This window comes from Stylophora pistillata, chromosome 5 (genome assembly GCF_964205215.1).
Source record: "Stylophora pistillata chromosome 5, jaStyPist1.2, whole genome shotgun sequence".
NCBI classification, from domain to species: domain Eukaryota; kingdom Metazoa; phylum Cnidaria; class Anthozoa; order Scleractinia; family Pocilloporidae; genus Stylophora; species Stylophora pistillata.
In genome coordinates, this window is record NC_142523.1 from 14587138 (window position 1) to 14606812 (window position 19675).

Here is a 19675-nt window from a genome sequence, read left to right on the forward strand (position 1 = left end):
AGATGCGATCGAGGCATCGAGGGCCAATTAACATAAGTATAAAAGAATAATACAATGGTGGCTATTTTGGAATAAGATGTATTGTTTTCTGCAATGGCGTGTATAAATCTCCACCGAAAACTTAAGTCAAATGAGACGCTTTTTCTCGTTAGACACAAGGGGATTTAATGGGACTCTGAGTCATCGAATCTCTCCGGTTTCTGTTGTGAAATTTACCGTAGAAATGTCCAAATTCAAGAGACTCGCAAATAATAAACGAAAGTGTATTCATACAAGTAATCAAAACTTCGCTCAACGTCTCATAAATGAACAAATTTTTTGGAGGATTTAGATATTAAGCGAACGAGAGTCAAATTGATTAATGAAATTGTTAACTTCAAATACCTCTCGTTTAACTCTTTTAGTTTCTTTTTGAGAAGTGTTATTAAATTAAGAAAGGCTTTTAGGCCGCGTTTCAATCTTTGAATGAAACAAATTTAGTACAACAAAATTTATTTCGAAATCAATTTTTGCAGATAAACCAAAGTGATTTGAGAGAGAGAGACCGAGACAGAGACAGAGAGAAGAGAGGGATAATGTTATTTATTATCCAACTGTGCTTCGTAGAGTACAAATAACGTACGAGACGAGTACAAATATCACGCGATATTTGTACTCCAGAAATATCCGCGAAATTCGCCCGCACTGAAATAAAACTTTGGCGTGTTGGATGATAAATCTCTTATTAGATGTTTGGTTGTGTAGTATCGCTGAGTATTTTTACTCGTTTTTTTTATTTTGACTCGCCCTAGGGCGCGTCAAAATACGGCACAACTCGTAAAAATACTCACCCATACTTCACAACCAAACATCTAATAAGATGTATTTATTGGGTAAAAGTTGTGACCGAAGTCTTCGCTTAAAAATGCTGCCTAGCTGGTAAAACAAGATACATTAATGAAAAATTGCAACAATGCTAGAGATGTTATACAAAGCGACTCAACACGAAACAGACACCGCCTGCTGAGAGAGGGCTGGGTGGGAGAATACTGCCCGCTTTCGGAACCAATCAGACCGCACGAATTGTAAAATACTGCGCGCTCACGAACTGAGAAGAAAAAGTATATAACTATATCTACCTTATAAAAACTAAAAGTACTCATAGCCTCTTCGAAGCTGTATTGTCACCGTCTTTGCGGTCGTGAGACTACCAGCTGGTATACATTGGTGGGGAGGGTCCGGAAGTGCGCCCCTACAGACGGTTTTATTGTACTTCTCGTCTGGTTCAAGATTTTTATTGAAAACGATGCAACATCTTTCGGCCGCACTGGGAAAACGGATGGAAAGTTTATGGTCTACATTATTATTATTAATCCTCTTCGTGTCACTAAGAGACACATATGGTCTAAGAGACATATGGTCTACATTACGCCGGATAAACTTGTAAAAGTCTGTTACCATTGGACAACTTATTCGGATGAGTGTGTCAATTGGAATGAAAGTTCTGTTCCTTTCTCCTGCCATTCCTGTGGCGAATCAATTAAACTTAAACTTAAACTGAAACTAGCAGAGCGTGAGACACTCGTACCTTCGAGTTTCAAAATGACTGATTTGGTCTTTTGGAGAAATGAGATGAAAGTAGAATTTGCTGAGGATTATCAAGAAACGGAAAAATCGTCTGTTCGCGATTCTAGGATGGTTGGGCCAGGTGAGCCTCGGAAAGTCGTTTATCGCATCTAGCGATCTCGTCTCGTACATCAAGTTCTCCATCTCAAAATGTGTGTTAAACTATAGTGCAAGCATTTTTATCAACCGCAACCGCTCTCCATACGAAGAGAACACTCTTAATGAATGGTTCGATCTCACTCCTGAAGAAGATTGGCCAGAGCGAGGCGAAGCAGTAAAAGCAATAAATGTTGACAAAAATGGACTCGCGCAAAAGTGTTACAGAACACAAAATCAAGTCGAAGGCTCTTTTCTGGATTCGCTAGAAGATGACGAATTCGAAGTTTTCTTTCACGGTACATCTCACGAAAGCGTTCAAGATATAATTGAGGGTGAAATTGACTTGAGAAGAGGTGCACAAAGGCAGGACTTCAGCGATGGAGATGGTTTCTATTTGAGCAAACAATTTGATGAAGCCTTGAAGAGGGCCCGACATCGAAGAACCAGTTCTGCAGTGCTCGTGTTTCGATTAAAGAAGACTAAATTAAGAGGCGATAATGACGAAAAAGGCTTTAATCTTCAACATCCGGATATGAAGAAAGAATGGCAAGATGTGGTTAGGAAATTCAGAAATGGGATGGCCGATTCAAAGTCCCGCAAAAAAATGAATCGCCAATACCAATTCATTGAGGGACCGATGGCTTCCATCTCAGGAAAGAACTCAGCAAGCGTCTCTTATGCCCGTCAGAAAGATGATTCTTATCAGCTTTGTGTTCGAACAGAAAGTTGCGCCAAACTCTTTGATCGTGGCCTTCATTCCGTAGTCTTCTCAGTGAAATAGGTATACATTTATTGAGTACTTACTCTTAAAGAACCAAATAATTATGATAATTGAATGTCGAAACTTGAAACAACCAGGTTGTTACGAAATTTTTACTTGTGGACTTCTTTATTCTGTATCCATGTGCCAATTAAACTAAACTTTGTAATATCAATGGTGTCCATAATACTTCCTACCTAGAACCTGACATTAGATTTATCATTATCCTCGAAGGATCATTAGCAGCTGACCGCGCGGAACGAAAATGGCGAGTGAAGTCGTCAGACGTGAACGTTTACCGCTAACTTGGATCTGCCTTTAGGTCTAAGGCATGTATTTCATCAAGATCACCATGTTGTAACATTTTGGTTTCTATCGAAGGCCCCAAATTGCATCGAGTGGCTTTCGGCTGAATCTAACAAAGAGAACGAACTTAAGTTTTAAAGAGAAACATTGCCATCATAACGAACTTTTATGCCATATTGTTAAACGCTGTGACGAGTGGCGCGCAGTTAAGGTCACTTCATAATATACGAGTTTTGTTCTAAACATAAGGATCTGCAAACACGCAGTGAGTTTCATTGGAAAAGCAAACAGTTTGTCATCAGATGTTTAGTGTACGAGGCAAGAAACAATAGACCTTAAGTTTTGACTTAATGGATCATTTCGCGACTGACACATGAAAATTTCAGTGCTTTATGGCAGACCAACAGCATGTGCGCCAATTCATCGCAATGCCAACTAAGATATTTTATTGAACTCTTGATATAGGCATTTCGTAAGTTGAATCTTTATCTACACACAGTCTGTCGAGAGTTCAATGCGCTATGAAAATCTAGAAAGGTTCTGTAGATGCTTCTACAGGCATACCTAACACTTCTATCCTAATACCTTGCCAACACAATACAAAAATGACACGGATGCGTCTGGTGCGTCAGTTTCTTTGTTCACGTTGGGTTAAATCTGTTTTCGCTGTTTCGCCTTGCTTTAAATAATGTCTAGAAAAATAATCGAATGAATCGTTTTTCTGAAAGTCTCCGCAATGTCATCAGAAATCAAGCACATTTGATAGGAAGAAGGTTTTGGCTCGAACGTAATCTCATCCATTGAATCATTCCTTCTGATTGTGCCAACTGGCCCTTCAATTAAGTCATAAGCACGCAAGCTCTTTCTTTTCTTAGCGGTTTTCTTCCCCGATCGAAATGAGGACACAATTTCGCACCATTTTTGATGGTTTTCAAACAGGTTCAGTTTCTTTGCATTATCTGAGTCCTCTTGTCTATTCACTTGAAAAACTAACAAAGCTGGTTTCGCCGTTGTGTTCTGTGCCCAGTTCAAAGCTTCTTCGCAATTGTCAGTCAAATGAAATCCTGATCCACAGCTAAAGTCTCGCTTCTGTCGTCCTTGACATAAATCTATTCCCCGAAATAAAATGTCGCAGGCGCTTTGATGATCTGTGCCATGAAACAGAGCAGTGTTTTGATCGTCCTATGACACTAAGCCGCTGAGACTCGAACGTATATCACTAGAAGCGAGGGATTCTATTGTCACGAGGTTCTGGATGTTAACGTGGCAAAAAGGAACTTCATTAATTTCTTCATCGTTAGTCGGTTCTGGGAGCTGAAACCATGTATTTGTACAATTTTCTGCTAAAGAGAATCTTGAAACTTCATGAGAGAGCAAAATATTGTACTTGAACTGGTCTCTAATAAATATTTCTGCCATTTCGCACGCATCGATGTGATGTTGCGTACTTCCTGCGCGCACTATGATGGTTTCGGCGGAGGAACTAAGAGGATCAAAACCGACAGCAGTAAGCAATTCCTTGCTGGGAGGGCTTCTGTTGGCTGGACTACCCGACTCATAGTTGTTTCGTAAGAAAGTTATGATCCAGTCACATACCTTAAGATGATCGCAATCTTCTGGTGGTATTTCTTTCAGGCGTTCGAGGAAGTGGAGTCGAAGGCCGAGCAAAGCACAGATGCGAGCCGTATTGGAACAAAACATTTCTAAATCTTCATTTAACATTTCAAAATCAGCCTTTTCTTTCTCTTCCAAGGTTTCATCCCATGCTTTTTCGTGGTTTTCTTCGTGGTGAGGCAGCATCTGTTGTAGTTCTATGTCGTAGAATTGCTTTTGAATAAACTCTCTGTAATCTTTGGTGATTTCTTGGGCGTGATATATGGCATGTTCAAAATCTTGAAGGCTGTTGCATTTCTTTGTATCCATCTTTCGTATATCTTCTATTCTTCTAAGCCAGAGTTTAAAAATAAACAGACGGACTTCGAGTTTCGTCATGATATCTTTCTTTGAGATCATGAAAGGACCGAAAACGATTGGTAGTTGTTGTTCCTCCTCAGAATCCCTCTCTCCACTGTCATCATTGTCTTGGTCGTCTTCTTCTTTATCGGCTTCAGTTCTTTGCATTTTTGCGGCTTCTTCTTTGAGGAAAGTTCCCATCGCAGCCTTGACCCTGCTTTGAGCCTCCTAGATAGGAAGAAAATCACGAATCGTTTTGTCTTTCGCCGCTAAGGTTTCAAGATGTGCGGAGACACAATCATCAAACTCTGAGGTAAGTTCACCGTCTGAGAAGCACGTTTCATTGTCACTGAGATCCAATGGTCGTAGTTTTGGCAATAATTCTAAAATTGAATTGCTAGGTAATGAAGTAGAAGTTAAAGCAGTTCCCATATTAAAGTATAAAAGGAGGTAAACTGAAAAATATCAAAATGAAAATAAAAATTTTGTGCGAAAGCCCGACACGGAACAACTCAGCTCTAAATGGCGGACGGGAGCGGTTCCTAACGCTTTGCATCATCACAACAGGAGAACGCATCCAATCACATCACTGCGTTGAATTTTTCGAATTTAAAGAGAAATTACATACTTATCATTCATCAACTTGCCCTTATCACATATCAGTGATATTCTTTATCGCTGAATTCTCCTAACAAAGCCATTGAAGCGTTTTGTTTTCAATTTCGAAATAAAGTCGCCGATTGTACAGGCAGATGAATGACAGTGTTAAAAATAGTAACATTTCTAGGAATCGTTAAATTCGTCAGTTGTTGAATTTAACACTCAAGTTCACTTGGCTCGTGCCATTAATTTCTTTCCTTTTCGTTGGAGTGCAAATTATAGTAAAATAAATTAGTGAAAACGCGAAACATTTTTCAAAGCGACCAATCAAAATGTTATTTTTCGTGTAAAGCACGCGAACACTTCACCGCCATTGTTCTTCTAGAGCGTTCGTTTACTTATCAGTGTTCGAGCTTGTGCAGCGAGGAAAAGTCTTCGTAGTTCGAGCTTGCAGGCAGTGGGGATCAACAGTAAGGCTTTCCCGTTGCTTTTCCAGATGCTGTACCTACGGTCATAGGAAATGCCCAAAAAATATTTATTATTATTGCCAGCAGCGAGCTGAGGTTGATTGCAATGTAAACTGGATCGAAGAAACTCGTCATGATTGCCAAAGTCTTTCTTCAGGACCAACTATCCTCTACGACGGCGTAGATCGTGTAAAGAGGCACACAGATATTAGCATTGACCAAGTCAGCCAGAGCGTGAATGGAAAGTGTTTGGAACTGTTCGTAACGATTTGAATCTGACAACGACTGCAACAACAAGGCCATTACCTATGCCTGACCTTGCACAGCCATAGGCGGATTGATGCTGACGTCATTGTTTACATTTTTGCTCATTTGCATACGGCTTTGCGTAAAGAAGGAAGCATGTTAGATACAAATTGACTTCAGGCAGCTAAAGAGGAAGAAAACCTTAGTACATGGTGAAATTTTTAGCTCTTTGGGTGTAATATTCAAGGAGAAATAGTCCATCAAAAACTGCAAAATTTCAGGGTGGCAAAAGCGCTAGTGAGCTCATACATTATATGTAAAATTTTGAGTTTTTAAACCCGTGTTGCACAAAAAGTATTCAATGCATCAGGTTCGTATTCATTGACCGAGTTAATCATACTTTGACCTTTCGATATTCAGAACTGATTTATTTTTAGCTCCATCAGAAACTGAATTGCTTCTGCTAATGAAGCAAATATTGTAAACGAGGATTCCCTTATTGATGGAAGATTGTTTTTTTTATCTCTGCTTTTGTTTCAAATTCTCATCAATTTCCCATGGGGAAATTGTTTACAATAACACATTCTGTAAGCTAGCGGAGGACGTCTATTTTTCTTTGCATATTCGAGCACATTTAAGTTTAAAGAAAGTTTTTAGGATAAAATTGAAAGAGGGAAATTCAATTATTTATAGCTATGCAAGGTTAGCCTACTGCATCCATTTCCTCAAATTTTCACAAAGTTAAGCCTAAATTTCCCGGAAATGATAAACTCCGAACTAATTTTGACATCCTCGAAAACAAAACTATTTCCATTTATCATGTGCTTAACCTGAACCGATTCTGAGTTATAACGCATGGGGAAAATGACAACTGAAAATTTGTTACAAAAGGCGATAGTAATATTTGCATTTGAAATATTGGTGATTTTCAAAAGCGTTCCTTGAGCTCCAAATTAAATGAAACGGTTCCGTTTTAGACTTAAACCATTCCTCAATCTCTCCTAAACAAACTTATCAAATTAAATTCATGCGAGCTAGCTTTCTTTTGCACTCTTTATGAGCAAAGTTAATTACTTTTACTCAAGGTACTGATTTCCGCCTTTTTACGGCGACCGACGCTCGTTTCAGTTTTCGTGAATTTTCTAGAATAAAGAAGCAAGTCTGGGAAAAAAGAACTTTGCCAAATTTCTAGGTTCACTTTAAGGTATCTCTGAGCAAAATATGGAGGTTTTAAATGTTAACTTTGTCCATGAGCCACTTTTTTCTATTTTCTCTCAGCGCACTCACACATTCGCTCTTTAGTATTGTATTTTACTTTTTCGCAGTTTCAAAAGCAGAATCCTAAGTATGCTGTGGTTTTTTTTTTTTTGTAATTTCTCACCCATTCTCTAGGGTAATCAGTCCCAAGTGACCTGTTCTTATGTAAGGAAGAACGTTTGTTTTTTTCGTTCGATTTTGTCACCTGGTTCTGTCTCTCTTAGGTAATTAGCCCTAACTGGGCTGTTGTTATCTGAGGGCAGAACCTCTCATTTTTTTTTTCGCCCGGTTCTGTCTCTTTTGGGTAGTCAGTCCTATATGTGCTGTTGTAATCTAAAGGGAGAACCTTTCATTCTTTTTTTATCTGCTTCTGTCTCTCTTGGGGAGTTGATTTGTTTTACACGGTGCATTTTTATCTTGCGAAAAACTAATTTTTACCGTACCTTATGAATCTCAAAAGAACCAAATTCACTTGTCTTGATTGTATACATATTTTTTCTTTTGCAGATTGAATTTTACGTTAACCATGAAAACCATGATGAAAAAGCCAATTTTGTTTTAATTAGAAAATTACTTTTTCTGTTGCGATAACCAACCGACTCGAAATCAACGTCAATTGTAATTTTAAGGGCACGATCCGTTGACTGACTTTCTAGTAATTTACCGTCGACCGTCGACGTAGTTTTTTTTCCTTAGCAATGTCTCCCCTCGAATTCGAGGATGTTTTTTTAAAATAAATATTGAATTTAAGAATAAAACTACCAAAAAGTAAAATACCTCTCTTCGAAACGTATTTCGGCCATCACATTTATGTTTACAACTCTTCTCTCAATTGTGATAACTTGCCTCGCTCAATTATCAACTAAGATACGAGATATAGTTCCTGTCATAAACGTTATATTGACACTAAAAGGAATAGTTTGTTCGAAATCAATGGTTCAAGGAAGATGACTTGAGATCTTGACATAGGTGGTAGAGGTATCATGAAATGTTAAAGATCCACAATCGAGTCAAAGTACTCATGCTGTCACTGTTAATTATTTCAACACAGAACTCCCCAGTTACTGTAGCAATGCCAACTTATTACAGACGACAATAATAGTAATAATAATAGTTTAATATTTATAGCGCGCAAATTCCATTTACATATGATCAAATACGCATAACAATTATAGAACATAAAAATTACATCAGATAATAAATTACAGTAAGACCCTTATCAAATTTACAAAACTAATAAAAACAATACAAATAGATATGAGAAGTATACCGATGACAGATTTGCACATAGTGTGTGACAGGTGGTAATCTCGATGAGAATGTTTTCCATTATGTCATGAAAAATCCAAGTCCATTTTAGCGATGAAGATGATATCACTGGAGTGAGCTTCAAAAAATGAAGATTATCGTAATGTCCATAAAATGTCCGAGAAATGACTTTACATCTTAATACGAGCAAAGGCTGTTACAGTAGTCGTATTGGCAAAAAAGATGTTCCCAACTCAAACCGGTCAATGTATACTGTGCTTTGAACTGTTTTTTTCAAGTGACATAGAAAGCTCTACAGTAAAAGTATCAACTATAAGCTCCATCGAAACAAAGAGTTATTTTCGGGAATCATGTCTGTAATTGGAAAACAGTTAACAAGGGCACAACCCAGGGTAGTGTTTCAGGACCTTATTTGTTCAATATATTTCTTAACGATCTGGAAATTAAATTAGGGAACGAGACACTTGGTTTCAAATACGCTGATGACTGTACGATTATTGCTCCGGTATATTATTATAAAGATCACTCTGTAGACTTAATAAATCAGTTTTTACAGTGGGCAAGCCAAAATAGAATGAATTCAAATTCTACTAAATGTAAAGAGCTTATTATGTATAAAAAAGGTCACACTGCCGAGGCCTACAAAAGTATTTTTGGCATACCTCAGACTAGTACAATAACCATTCTTGGTCTCACGTTTCAGCCGAACTGCAAATTCAGTACTCACCTAAAAGAAAAGTTAGGTAAAGCTAATAAAGGGTTATACGTTATCAGATGCCTCCGCAAGGAAGGATGTAGCCAAGCAGAAGTAGATGTTTTATTTAATTCCATTGTCCTACCTAATATCACTTATGCTCTATCTGTGCATGGGGCCTCTGAGTCAGAGCTAACTATAGCCCAGCAGTTTTTAGATCGTTGTTTTAAACGTAAATACATATCTAAGAAATTAGTGATAGGTGACTTACTTAAAACGCAAGATCACAAAATTTGTCGCAAGGTTTCAACTATCCTGAGCCATCCTCTTAGAGCCTACTTCCCTGAGACCAAGATCACGAGGTATAATTTGAGAAATAAATCCCCTGTCATGCCCGCTATTCGCACAAACCGTTTTAAGAATACATTTTTTAATAGAATTGTTTTTAAGTATAATGTAGCTTTGTGAAAGTGTACTTCCTGTATTAGATGTAACATAAGATATGTAATTTTATCTTTTGAACAATAAAGACACACAGACACACAGACACACAGATAATCATAGAACAAAACTTTTTTAGTGATCATTCAGAATGATAGGTCAGATTTACAAACATAATGATACATCACCGAATTATCTTATTATGTTTGATCTTGTTCTGAAAAGCAAATCTGGAGTCGCATATAAGAACGACTTACAGATTTTTGTTGTTGTTTAAGATATTTCTGAATATCATTATGACGTTGAAACAGTTAATGACAAGAATGATTAATTTGAACTCGATGCCAAGGTAAAATTGAAAAAAAGAATTGACTGTGGTTTAGGGTGTTAATGACCAGAATTCAATTACAAAGAAACAATTTGATGATAGACCACTAATGTCTTCTATTACTGTACACATAACAACGGCAAAATAGCACAATTTGGTACGATTGCAAACGAAGTGGTGTTAAATAGTAACCATTTCAATGTTGCGAACGGTTTTTTTAGAAATTTTGGAAAAATATCTGGTTTTATTCAAAACTTACCCTGAAAAAAAGATCTCAAAAAGAAGATCGAGCTGTGTCGTTTTCTTTTTGAAAAAAAAATATGACAAAATAATGATGCACTTGAGATCTTTTATGCGAGGAATGCCTTTCAACGAAGAAAATTATTTAACACATTTTTACAGGTGTTAGATAACATTATCATTGATTTGTACCTACTCGTGGATACGTTTAATGATGTGTTTGTAAAAAACGTTCACCTCTGTATAATTCTTTTAATATCTTGCTTATCATATTCATTACTTTATTCCAATATTGGTCATATTCAGCGAGTCCTTTTTGCTTTTGTAGTTTCTAGATTTCAGTATCTGTTTCATAATCTAATCGATATTAATCATCCCTTTTCTTTCACTATTATCTGTGGCAGGATGCTTTCAAACGGTTGAAAATGTTTATCATCTTATTCTTAACTTTCATAGCTAATTCTATTATACATTTTTTTAAAGTGAATTAAATATCATCATGTCAATACAATACTATCTAAATAAATATATGTTATTCACCAGCCGGGAGGTCCGTATTGGGAAAAACTGTGCCCAAAGTCTTGGATACTCAAGACAGAGGGCACAGTTTTTCCCAATACGCACCGACCAATGCGGGTAAATAACATTTTTATTTTTTTCTAACACATAACGAAATGATTGCCAAAAGAACCTGAATGATTTAGGGCCACAATTACGAGTTTAATTACGGAAAAATTCTTTTATAAACTTAACAATTTGTTAGCGAGTGGATGATAAAGAAAACAGACGTTATTAAAATTAAAGAGAAAGCTTTCATCGAAATAATGTTATTTGTAAATGTAACTTGAGAGGCTTCCGAGCAAACTTTGAAACATTTTTTGACAAGTAACTGCCATGATCTGACACCTGTTAATTGAAGAGGAAAACGGCTTACGCTTTTGAATAAACAACAGTACTTATATGACAAACACACACGAATTAAGTGACCATGGGACAATCTTCTCGTAAAAAAAAAAAAACAAAAAAAAAAACACTCACAGGTCTTACGGAAAGTACCGTTTATTTCCAACGACGATTAATCTTCGAAGATTTACCTCTGTTCCGTTTTAAAATGTCGCGGAAAGTCAAATTGTCAGTGAACGCAATGTGTTTTGGAGTTGTCCGTCTGCTTGTTCGTTTTCTGCAATGGTGTGTGTAAATCCGTCTTTCTTACACTGAAAAGTTGAAGTCAATGAGACTCTTTCCAGCTAGACACAAAGGGATTTAATGCGACGTTTATTCATCTAATACCTCTAGTTTCTGTTGTGAAATTTACGGTACAAATGTCCAAATTCAAGGCATTTGCGAAGAATAGGCGAAAGTGTATTTTATAGAAGAACTCAAACCTTCGCTCAACCTAGCACAAACGAACGAACTATGTGGAAGAAGGAAGAATTCAGATGTTAACGAAGGAGAGTCACATTGATTAACGTAATTGTTAACTGCAACAGCCTCTCGTTTAACTTCCTGAGTTACTTTTTGGGAAGGATTATTACAGTCAAACTAATTGAAGCGTACCCCCCAAGATTACATTCGTAAATTGATTATTTGGATATTGAACCCACCAGTCGTTTCAAGAATGCAATAATGAATTCATTATTTGATTATTGAACCCGCTAGCCGTTTTACGAATGCAATAATGAATTGATTATTTGAATATTGAACCCGATAGCCGTATCCGTTTGGAAAAGGCGCGGATCATTGTTCAAATTAGAAGTCCATTTCTGAAGTCCAATAAGATTGTTCTATTTGACGAGGAATCCTGAAAATGAACAAACTGCACTGTAAAAACACTGCGAAAACAGTCGATCGCAAATATTAACAAAATAAAAAAAGTCTTGCGATGGCTTCGCCCGTAAACTATTTTCTTCGACCATGAATACACAAAAGAATTTCTACAATTTCATCAAGATGTAAATATGCGAAAAAAGCTCTCGATAGCATTCCATTTACAACATTTACAAGAAGTTCTACACAACACTCGAACTCACCTTTCGCCCCTGTCTGACGCCATGTTGAAATAGTTCCGATCTATCATCATGTGTTCACATAATCCAATCAGAAGTGGACTTCTGATTTGAACAACGATCCGCGCCTTTTTACATGTAAAACGAATACGGCTATCGGGTTCAATATTCAAATAATCAATCCATTATTGCATTCTTGAAACGGTTAGCGGGTTCCATGTTCAAATATTCAATTCGTTATTGCGCTCCTGAAACGATTAGCGGGTTCAATATTCAAATAATCAAATCATTAATGTAATCCTGAGGGGTACGCTTCAATTAGTTTGACTGCAAATAACAAATTGCTTTTAGATCACGTTTCAATCGTTTTCAAAACAAATTCAGTACCGCCAAATTTATTTCGAAATCAGTTTTTGCGGAAGAACTAAAGTGATTTGAGAGCGAGAGAGAAGAAAGAATTAAAATTATTTATTACACGACTCGGGCAGTCAGAGGGCCAATAACTAAAATCAACCAATCAAAATGCTCTATTGCCGGTCAATATTCTCTCAGTATTGGACCGAGCACTGTCCCGAATGGTCCCGAATGATACCGCGCTTGTATCCCTTTGAACTTCAGTCGCATAATAAATCTCTTATTAACCAAGCTTGCTCGGGACCGTACTGGAAGAATATCGGCCCTCGGTCTTTTTTGTACGGACCTCACTGCGCTCGCTCCGTACTGTCAAGACCTCGGGCCGATACTCTCCCAGTACGACCCTCGCGCTTGGTTAATAAGATATATTTATCGCCAAAAGGTCGTGACCGAAGTCTTTGCTCCAAAATTCTGCCCGGCCGGCAAAATGAACGAATGCCCTCATCTAATTTAACATGTATCTCTTTATTACAATACATTCTATACTAATATGAGATATTTGTTTTTTTATCATCATCATCATCATCGATCATTCATCATCTTCATTTATAATTATTGTAATCATTACATAAAAACTTACATTTAAAGTCGGACTCGCCCGCATATAGCTATGCTAGTCTAGGCGGGCCAGTCTATCAATAGCTACAGTCCATCATTAGCTTATTACTATTAATATTTCTAAAATTAGAAGAAAAAAAATAAGAATGCGTTTAATTATCTTCATCCCAATCCATTTCGAAATCAGAACTATCGATAAAATTCGGACGCTTTAATTCATCCAAAATACACCTAATACTTGTTAAAACTATTCTTTTGTCTCATTATTTATTAATCGCACAGTATAGTTGTCATCAATAGATACATTATCATCTTTCAATTCTTCATCATCAATAAAATCGCAATACTGTCTTCACTAAACATACATCTACATAAAGACTTTATCATTCGTCAGAACTATCTATATTCTCTGAATAATCTGATTCTAGTTCTTCAAACATGTTTTCCTCTTGTTCAAGACTATTTGGAATCCTTTTATATATCAATAGTGGATAAATTTTTTTTGGTATTTCTATAAAACGGGTTTTGACGAGTATGAGATGTGCTGTAGTTTATGCGCTCGTGCTTCCAAATACTCTACTATTGAAGCTATACTGTCCACCATCGCTATCCAGCCATAAAAAGAAAGTCCCAAAGCCGTTTCTTTTTTTTTTTTTTTTTCAATTTTTAGTTTTAATTTTTAAATGCTACAAAGAACGCAACTTAACTATCACATTTCCGGAAAGCGAACTGATGAACTCACTGAATAAATGTGTTTTGTAACGTTTTTACCAATGACGCTGTAGTATGTTCATTACTAATGTTTTGTGTTAAGTGAAGAAATACTTTAGGCGTGCATGGAGGTATGATAAATCCCTAAGGGCTACTAGGCTATTAAATATTTTGTAAGTTATGGAAGAGCCACTCGAAGCCATCTCTTTCAACTTTGCTTTACTGTTTATTTACTGCTTTAGTTTCTTTATGAAGATCTAACGCTCGCTCGGTAGACGGACCACCAGCTGGTCTCACTTGGCGGGGAGGGTTCAGAAGTCCGCCTCTACAGACGGTTCTTTTTTTTTTATTCCAACCCCCACCTCCCACCCACAATTACTCCACCCCGTAAAAATAGACGATAGACGGTATGAGGACAGGTCAAGGAGGAGGGGGGGGAGTAGAAATTTAATATTTTTCCATTTTAGGAGCAAGCAGAGATGAGCATAAGTCCTCTACAAGCCGAAGTTCGTTTAAAACGTGACAATTGAGCTTGCAGAGCTATCGCCATAAAAATCGCCACCAACTTTCTGCCTCATGTTCCCGCCATCCTATTCGCAATGGTAGATTTAGAGGAACTGTTCGACGGCCAAAACGTGGTTAGCATTCTTAGCAATCTTCAGTCTCTACCCAGTTTTTTACTACATGCGAAACAGTCGACTGCAGTCCGCTCTCAGGCAGTTCCTAAAAGATCGTCTAGGATCTAGCGACTTTAGGGAGAATGCCGCTGTAATGTTCAGCGCAAGACCCAGGCATAATAATGACGTCATGGTAAAAACAAGGGACGAGAGAATGGGAAACGCATATGCAATTGAACTTGATCCGCGTGGGGGCCAAACAAGGCGAAACGTTTCAGATGATCAGGAAGATGCAGAGATCATTCATTCCATAAAAGGAATGCCAATAGAGGCTCTGGCTCAAGCGAATGCCAACCAAACAGAACGCAGAGCGACGCCAAGAGGTCCACTCAACGCTTAATTAAAGCATGCTTTGAAGGACCAGTAGAAATTAAAAGGAAACAAGAAAGCTTGGGCAACGAAAACCAAGGTACAAAAGATGCCAACGGGCGGAATCGACCTATCTCCTTTTTCATCCGCAAGATATTGCCGGCTTAAAAGTGCCTAGAGGACAAACTCTATAAACGATTTTTTCCTTTCACGAGGCTTAGAAATAGTGGTGAAAAAGAAGGCTTACGAAGTTAAGATCTTTACTCGGATTGAGCCTGAGTTCAGAAGTACATCAGACCGTAACTAGTGATTTATGGAGCCATTATATGTCTGCTCACAAAGCCAAGTCTGAAGAGTAATAAGCAGGCTTAAAGCTTCTCACGTGATTGCGCCACGGGTGAAAAGCCAAAGTCTGAAATTGAAGTAAGAGAATATAAACAGAGAGAGCCAACTTATAATCTCTTGGGTAAGTGGATAAGGATTTTTTTCCCAAATTTGGAATCCTACCCAACAATTTTTCACCCCTTTCTTTCAAAGATGAAATATGCTGAGAACCAACTTCGTTTTCATCAGATCTGATGAAAACTGCCAGTTCTCGTTTTCATCAGTTCTGCTTCGTTTAGCTGAAGACGTTACTAGTGGCCAATGTCACACAATAATAACAATGCAGCGTAAAAATTATAAAAATAATACAATTTATCCGTTCAAGGTAACCTGGATATGTAATCTGCATGTACCTTTATGTCCTCAGAAAATGGAGGTAATGTAATGGGATCACATCGGTTAATTTGTGGCGATAACCAAATAGATTCCGTCTAAACATTTTGTTGAGCAACAGCTTATAACTTGCGGTCAAGTTGCTTTGACTTGTTTGTTTGTTTTTTTGGAACAGGATTTGTGTTCCACCATATGTTAGCTGGGACTGCGCCACTTTCTCGCTGATAATCGGAAAAGAGCACCTCTCATTTCTATACATGAAAAACTTACTAATTCTCCTATGTCTACGCAACTTTTATGGTCAAGGACGCTGTCTGCTAATAGGGATCCAGTTTTTCCTGGCTAATAACTATGCAAGCAAAGTAGATTACCATGGGCGTAATGTAAAGCCTGTGTGTGCAGTGCCGATAACCGTCACCCTGGTTGAGTGTAGAGGGAAACGCTCCATGGGCGATAAGTATTGAAACCAGTGCTTTTTATTGATAAATATGAATCTGAACGTACCCTAAAAACGATGATTAATTTGAACCTCTGATCGACTTCCCAACTAAATATTCTGAGTTCACATTGTAACTGTCTAAATAGTCAAGTAGGTGTGTATCTTTTCTTCTCAGGTGCTTTTTTTCTGCTCAAAAGAACCTGATGTTGGATGCGGAGGTGAAACACCTTTAGCAAAGAGCAACGAAATTCTCCGGCTCCAAGCTGTATCCCAGGGTGGTAAGAAAGTTTGAAGAAAAGGATGTACGATACGTTCGGTTCCTGCCCGACAAATGCTATAGAGAATACCTAAACTGGCAGCACGTGTTTAGAACCAATAATAATGAGGTATTTTTCTCTAACAACTCATTAACACGACAATTAAGAAAAGTCACACTGTCCTTCTTTCCTTTAAATAAAACAAGGATATCGTTATATTCCGATTATAGCTCGAGGAAAACTATTTTTGTAGTCTTCGAGGTAAACGAAGAAATTGTGGCTTTTCGTGGGCTTGGGTCCCCAGTTTCCATTCGTAGATGAGAACGTCATGCAAATCAAAATCTTTACAATGAGCCACCTGGTTGTATAGAAGGTCCAAACCCAGAGCATCGTATCGTTAACAAAATTAACAGAAATGATAAACAAAGACAGTATAGAAGCGTGCCATAATTTGGACAATATATTTGTTGACTTGTATCACAAAATTTCCAGGATGCAGAGGAAAGAGCTACTAAAGAAGGTTACAACTTCCGGTGGGATGCAGACAGGTATCAAAACTTAGTTAACCAGGTGTATAATCACAATAACACACATAAAAAAGCCATGCTAAGGTTTGCAGGCGCTGATATTCTAGTTGACAAGATGCCGCGATACATCTTTACGGAGACGAAAGTGATATTGAACCTGAAGTGTTGCAACATATGCGTGCAACAGCTTGGGCATGTGCTGTTGGTTCAAATGGCAGCGTGGTGATCGGTGATTTGTTAGCACTGGACAACGAGGTTGTTTTATATCGGCGGCTGGGGTTTCTTGGCGATCGAAAGATCCTCATAAATTTAACCGCATGAAAAACTGTCAATTCTGTTTTTCTCTTTTTTTCCTCGAATGAGGAGAATAGTCATTTTGTTGATGCTGCAAGAACACCAAAGGGTCACTTGTTAGGTTTGCTTTTGACCAAAGACCTTTCAACTAATTGGATAACTTCGAGATAGAGTGTAGTGTCCAGGCCTCCAGGTTCACGCCCAAGGCCCCAGGAGACATTTACTCGAGTATTTATTATGCACGGTAAAGTGAGAACGGAGGTGATACAATTTAGGATCACGAACAACTAAAGGAGCTGTAAGCGAACTGTAAGCGAATTGTATAAGCGAACTCCAGAACGTTACATTGGCGACGAGGATCATCTCATAAGCGTTCGATCGAAAAAACCTCTGCGAATGGCCGCATATGATACAAATCTCAACTTCGGACCGTTTGACCCGGACCTAGATCCGACATCGGTCGGCACTCGATTCAGGAAATATCTCGAAAGATTCAAAGTATACGCTGCAGCGATGAATATAGCAACAAAGTCGAAGGAACAATACCGAGGAAGAATTGAAGAGAGTCTTTCTAGGAAGGCAAAAGAGCCCGACTGGTATCAACAAAGAGTGTTACTTTTGTGGAGGCGCATTTCCACACGCGGGAGGAAAGGAGAAATGCCCGGCATGGGGAAAGAAATGCACCACATGCGGGAAGCTGAATCATTTTGCCAAATGCTGTAGGAGTAAAAGGAAAGTAAATAAGAGTATGGTAAAGACAGTTCGTCAGGAGGTGCAATCAGATAGCAGTGACGCGGAATCCCTTTGTGGGATCGAGGAAGTTGGGGCTGTCGAAAGCAACACAAAACCCAGGCCAGTAAGAAGTATAAAAATCGAAAACCACGAAGTCAAAGTGCTGATCGACACGGGAGCGTCGGTTAACGTAATGGATGAATGCACATTTCAGCAGCTACTGGCAAATAAGATCAAATTGGAGAAGTCGACAAGTGTTTTGCGCTCGTACCAAACGAATGAAAACCCGTCCAGGCCATTAACAGTTATGGAAAAATTCGATGCAGTCGTAGAGTCAAACACGAGAATCATCCCGGCTACGTACGTTCCACGTCATTAAAGGTAACACCAACACGGAACCCTTGATAGGATTTCAGACTGCCGAAAGTCTGGGCCTGGTGGTGATTACGAATGCAATACGAACTGATTCTGAAATGTTCACAAGCAAATTACTTGAGGAATACGCTGACCTGTTCCTGGGGATCGGGAAAATGGAAGGAGTGCAGGTAGATCTGTTGACCGTACAGTAACACCAGTTGCTCAACCTCACAGGAGGATCCCGTTCAGCGTCAGGCCAAAACTGGAGGCGGAGCTGGAGAGACTTATAAGAGATGATGTAATCGAGAAGGTCGAAGAGCCTACCAGTTGGGTATCCCCAGTCGTGATTACACCCAAGAGAACGGCGAATGAAATTCGACTGAACGTGGATATGAGAGAGGCCAATAAAGCCATTCCGCGGACCCATACTATTATGCCTACTCTCGAGGATATCACACATGAGCTCAATGGAGCAACTGTTTTCTCCCACTTGGATATGAATCATGGCTATCATCAACTGGAACTGCAAGAGAACAGTCGGGACATCACCACATTCTCAACGCACATCGGGTTGTACAGATACAAAAGGCTAAATTTTGGCACGAGATCCGCGGGGGAAATCTTTCAAGACACCGTGAGCAGGGAGATCACCCGAGACATACCTGGATGCCTCAACATCAGTGACGACATTCTTGTGTACGGAAAAACACAACAGGAACATGATCGGAATCTAGACAAATTATTCAAGAAGGCTAGGGAAAAGAAGATCACGTTTAACAAGGGAAAGTGTGAATTCAATAAGCAAAGTTGTGTGTATTACGGGTTGAAGTTTTCTAAAGATGGAGCATCCCCTGACCCGCGAAAGGTTGAGGCTATCAAGGCAGCCGAGCCTCCTCGCAACGCGAAGGAACTGAACTCATTCCTATGTACAGTGCAATACAACGCGAGATTTATGGAAAAGTATGCTCCTCAAACCGAACTTCTGAGAGGTTTACTCAAAGCCAACGTTTTTGCCTGGACGAGAAATCATCAGGAAGCGTTCGAGAGTTTGAAAGAAGGCCTTAGCTCAGACACAGTCTTGGTCTATTTTGACCCCGCCGCAGAGCATGAGGTTCATGTGGATGGCTGTCCGTTAGGAATCTCAGCGACCTTGGTCCAACGTGAGTCGAGTGACAAAGTCTGGAGGGTGGTGCAATACGCTAGCAGGGCCCTCTCAGATACGGAACGGAACTATTCTCAAATCGAGCTAGAGATGCTGGCGGCAGATTTTGCGTGCAGGAAATTTCATGTATTCATGTATGGCTTGCCGTTCAAAATAGTCACCGATCACAAACCGCTCGAAGTCATCCTGAACAACCCTAGGCATCAGACGTCAATACAGCTTCAAAGAATGATGTACGAATGCTCGATTA

The 19675-nt window shown here is 38.7% G+C and overlaps 1 protein-coding gene and 2 pseudogenes across 1 annotated transcript; 2 read left to right on the top strand and 1 right to left on the bottom strand.

Annotated features, from left to right (window-relative positions):
- The first annotated feature begins 859 nt into the window (after nt 1-859).
- LOC148730431 (uncharacterized) lies at nt 860-2619 on the top strand. The gene is made up of 2 exons (XM_088761798.1): nt 860-872; nt 1674-2619. The coding sequence occupies exons 1-2, from the start codon at nt 860-862 to the stop codon at nt 2483-2485; spliced, it is 825 nt and encodes a 274-aa protein (XP_088617924.1). The 3' UTR covers nt 2486-2619.
- An 832-nt stretch (nt 2620-3451) lies between these two features.
- On the bottom strand, nt 3452-5383 carry LOC148730432 (uncharacterized; annotated as a pseudogene).
- A 10311-nt stretch (nt 5384-15694) lies between these two features.
- LOC148730433 (uncharacterized) lies at nt 15695-17201 on the top strand (annotated as a pseudogene).
- Nucleotides 17202-19675: the final 2474 nt, after the last annotated feature.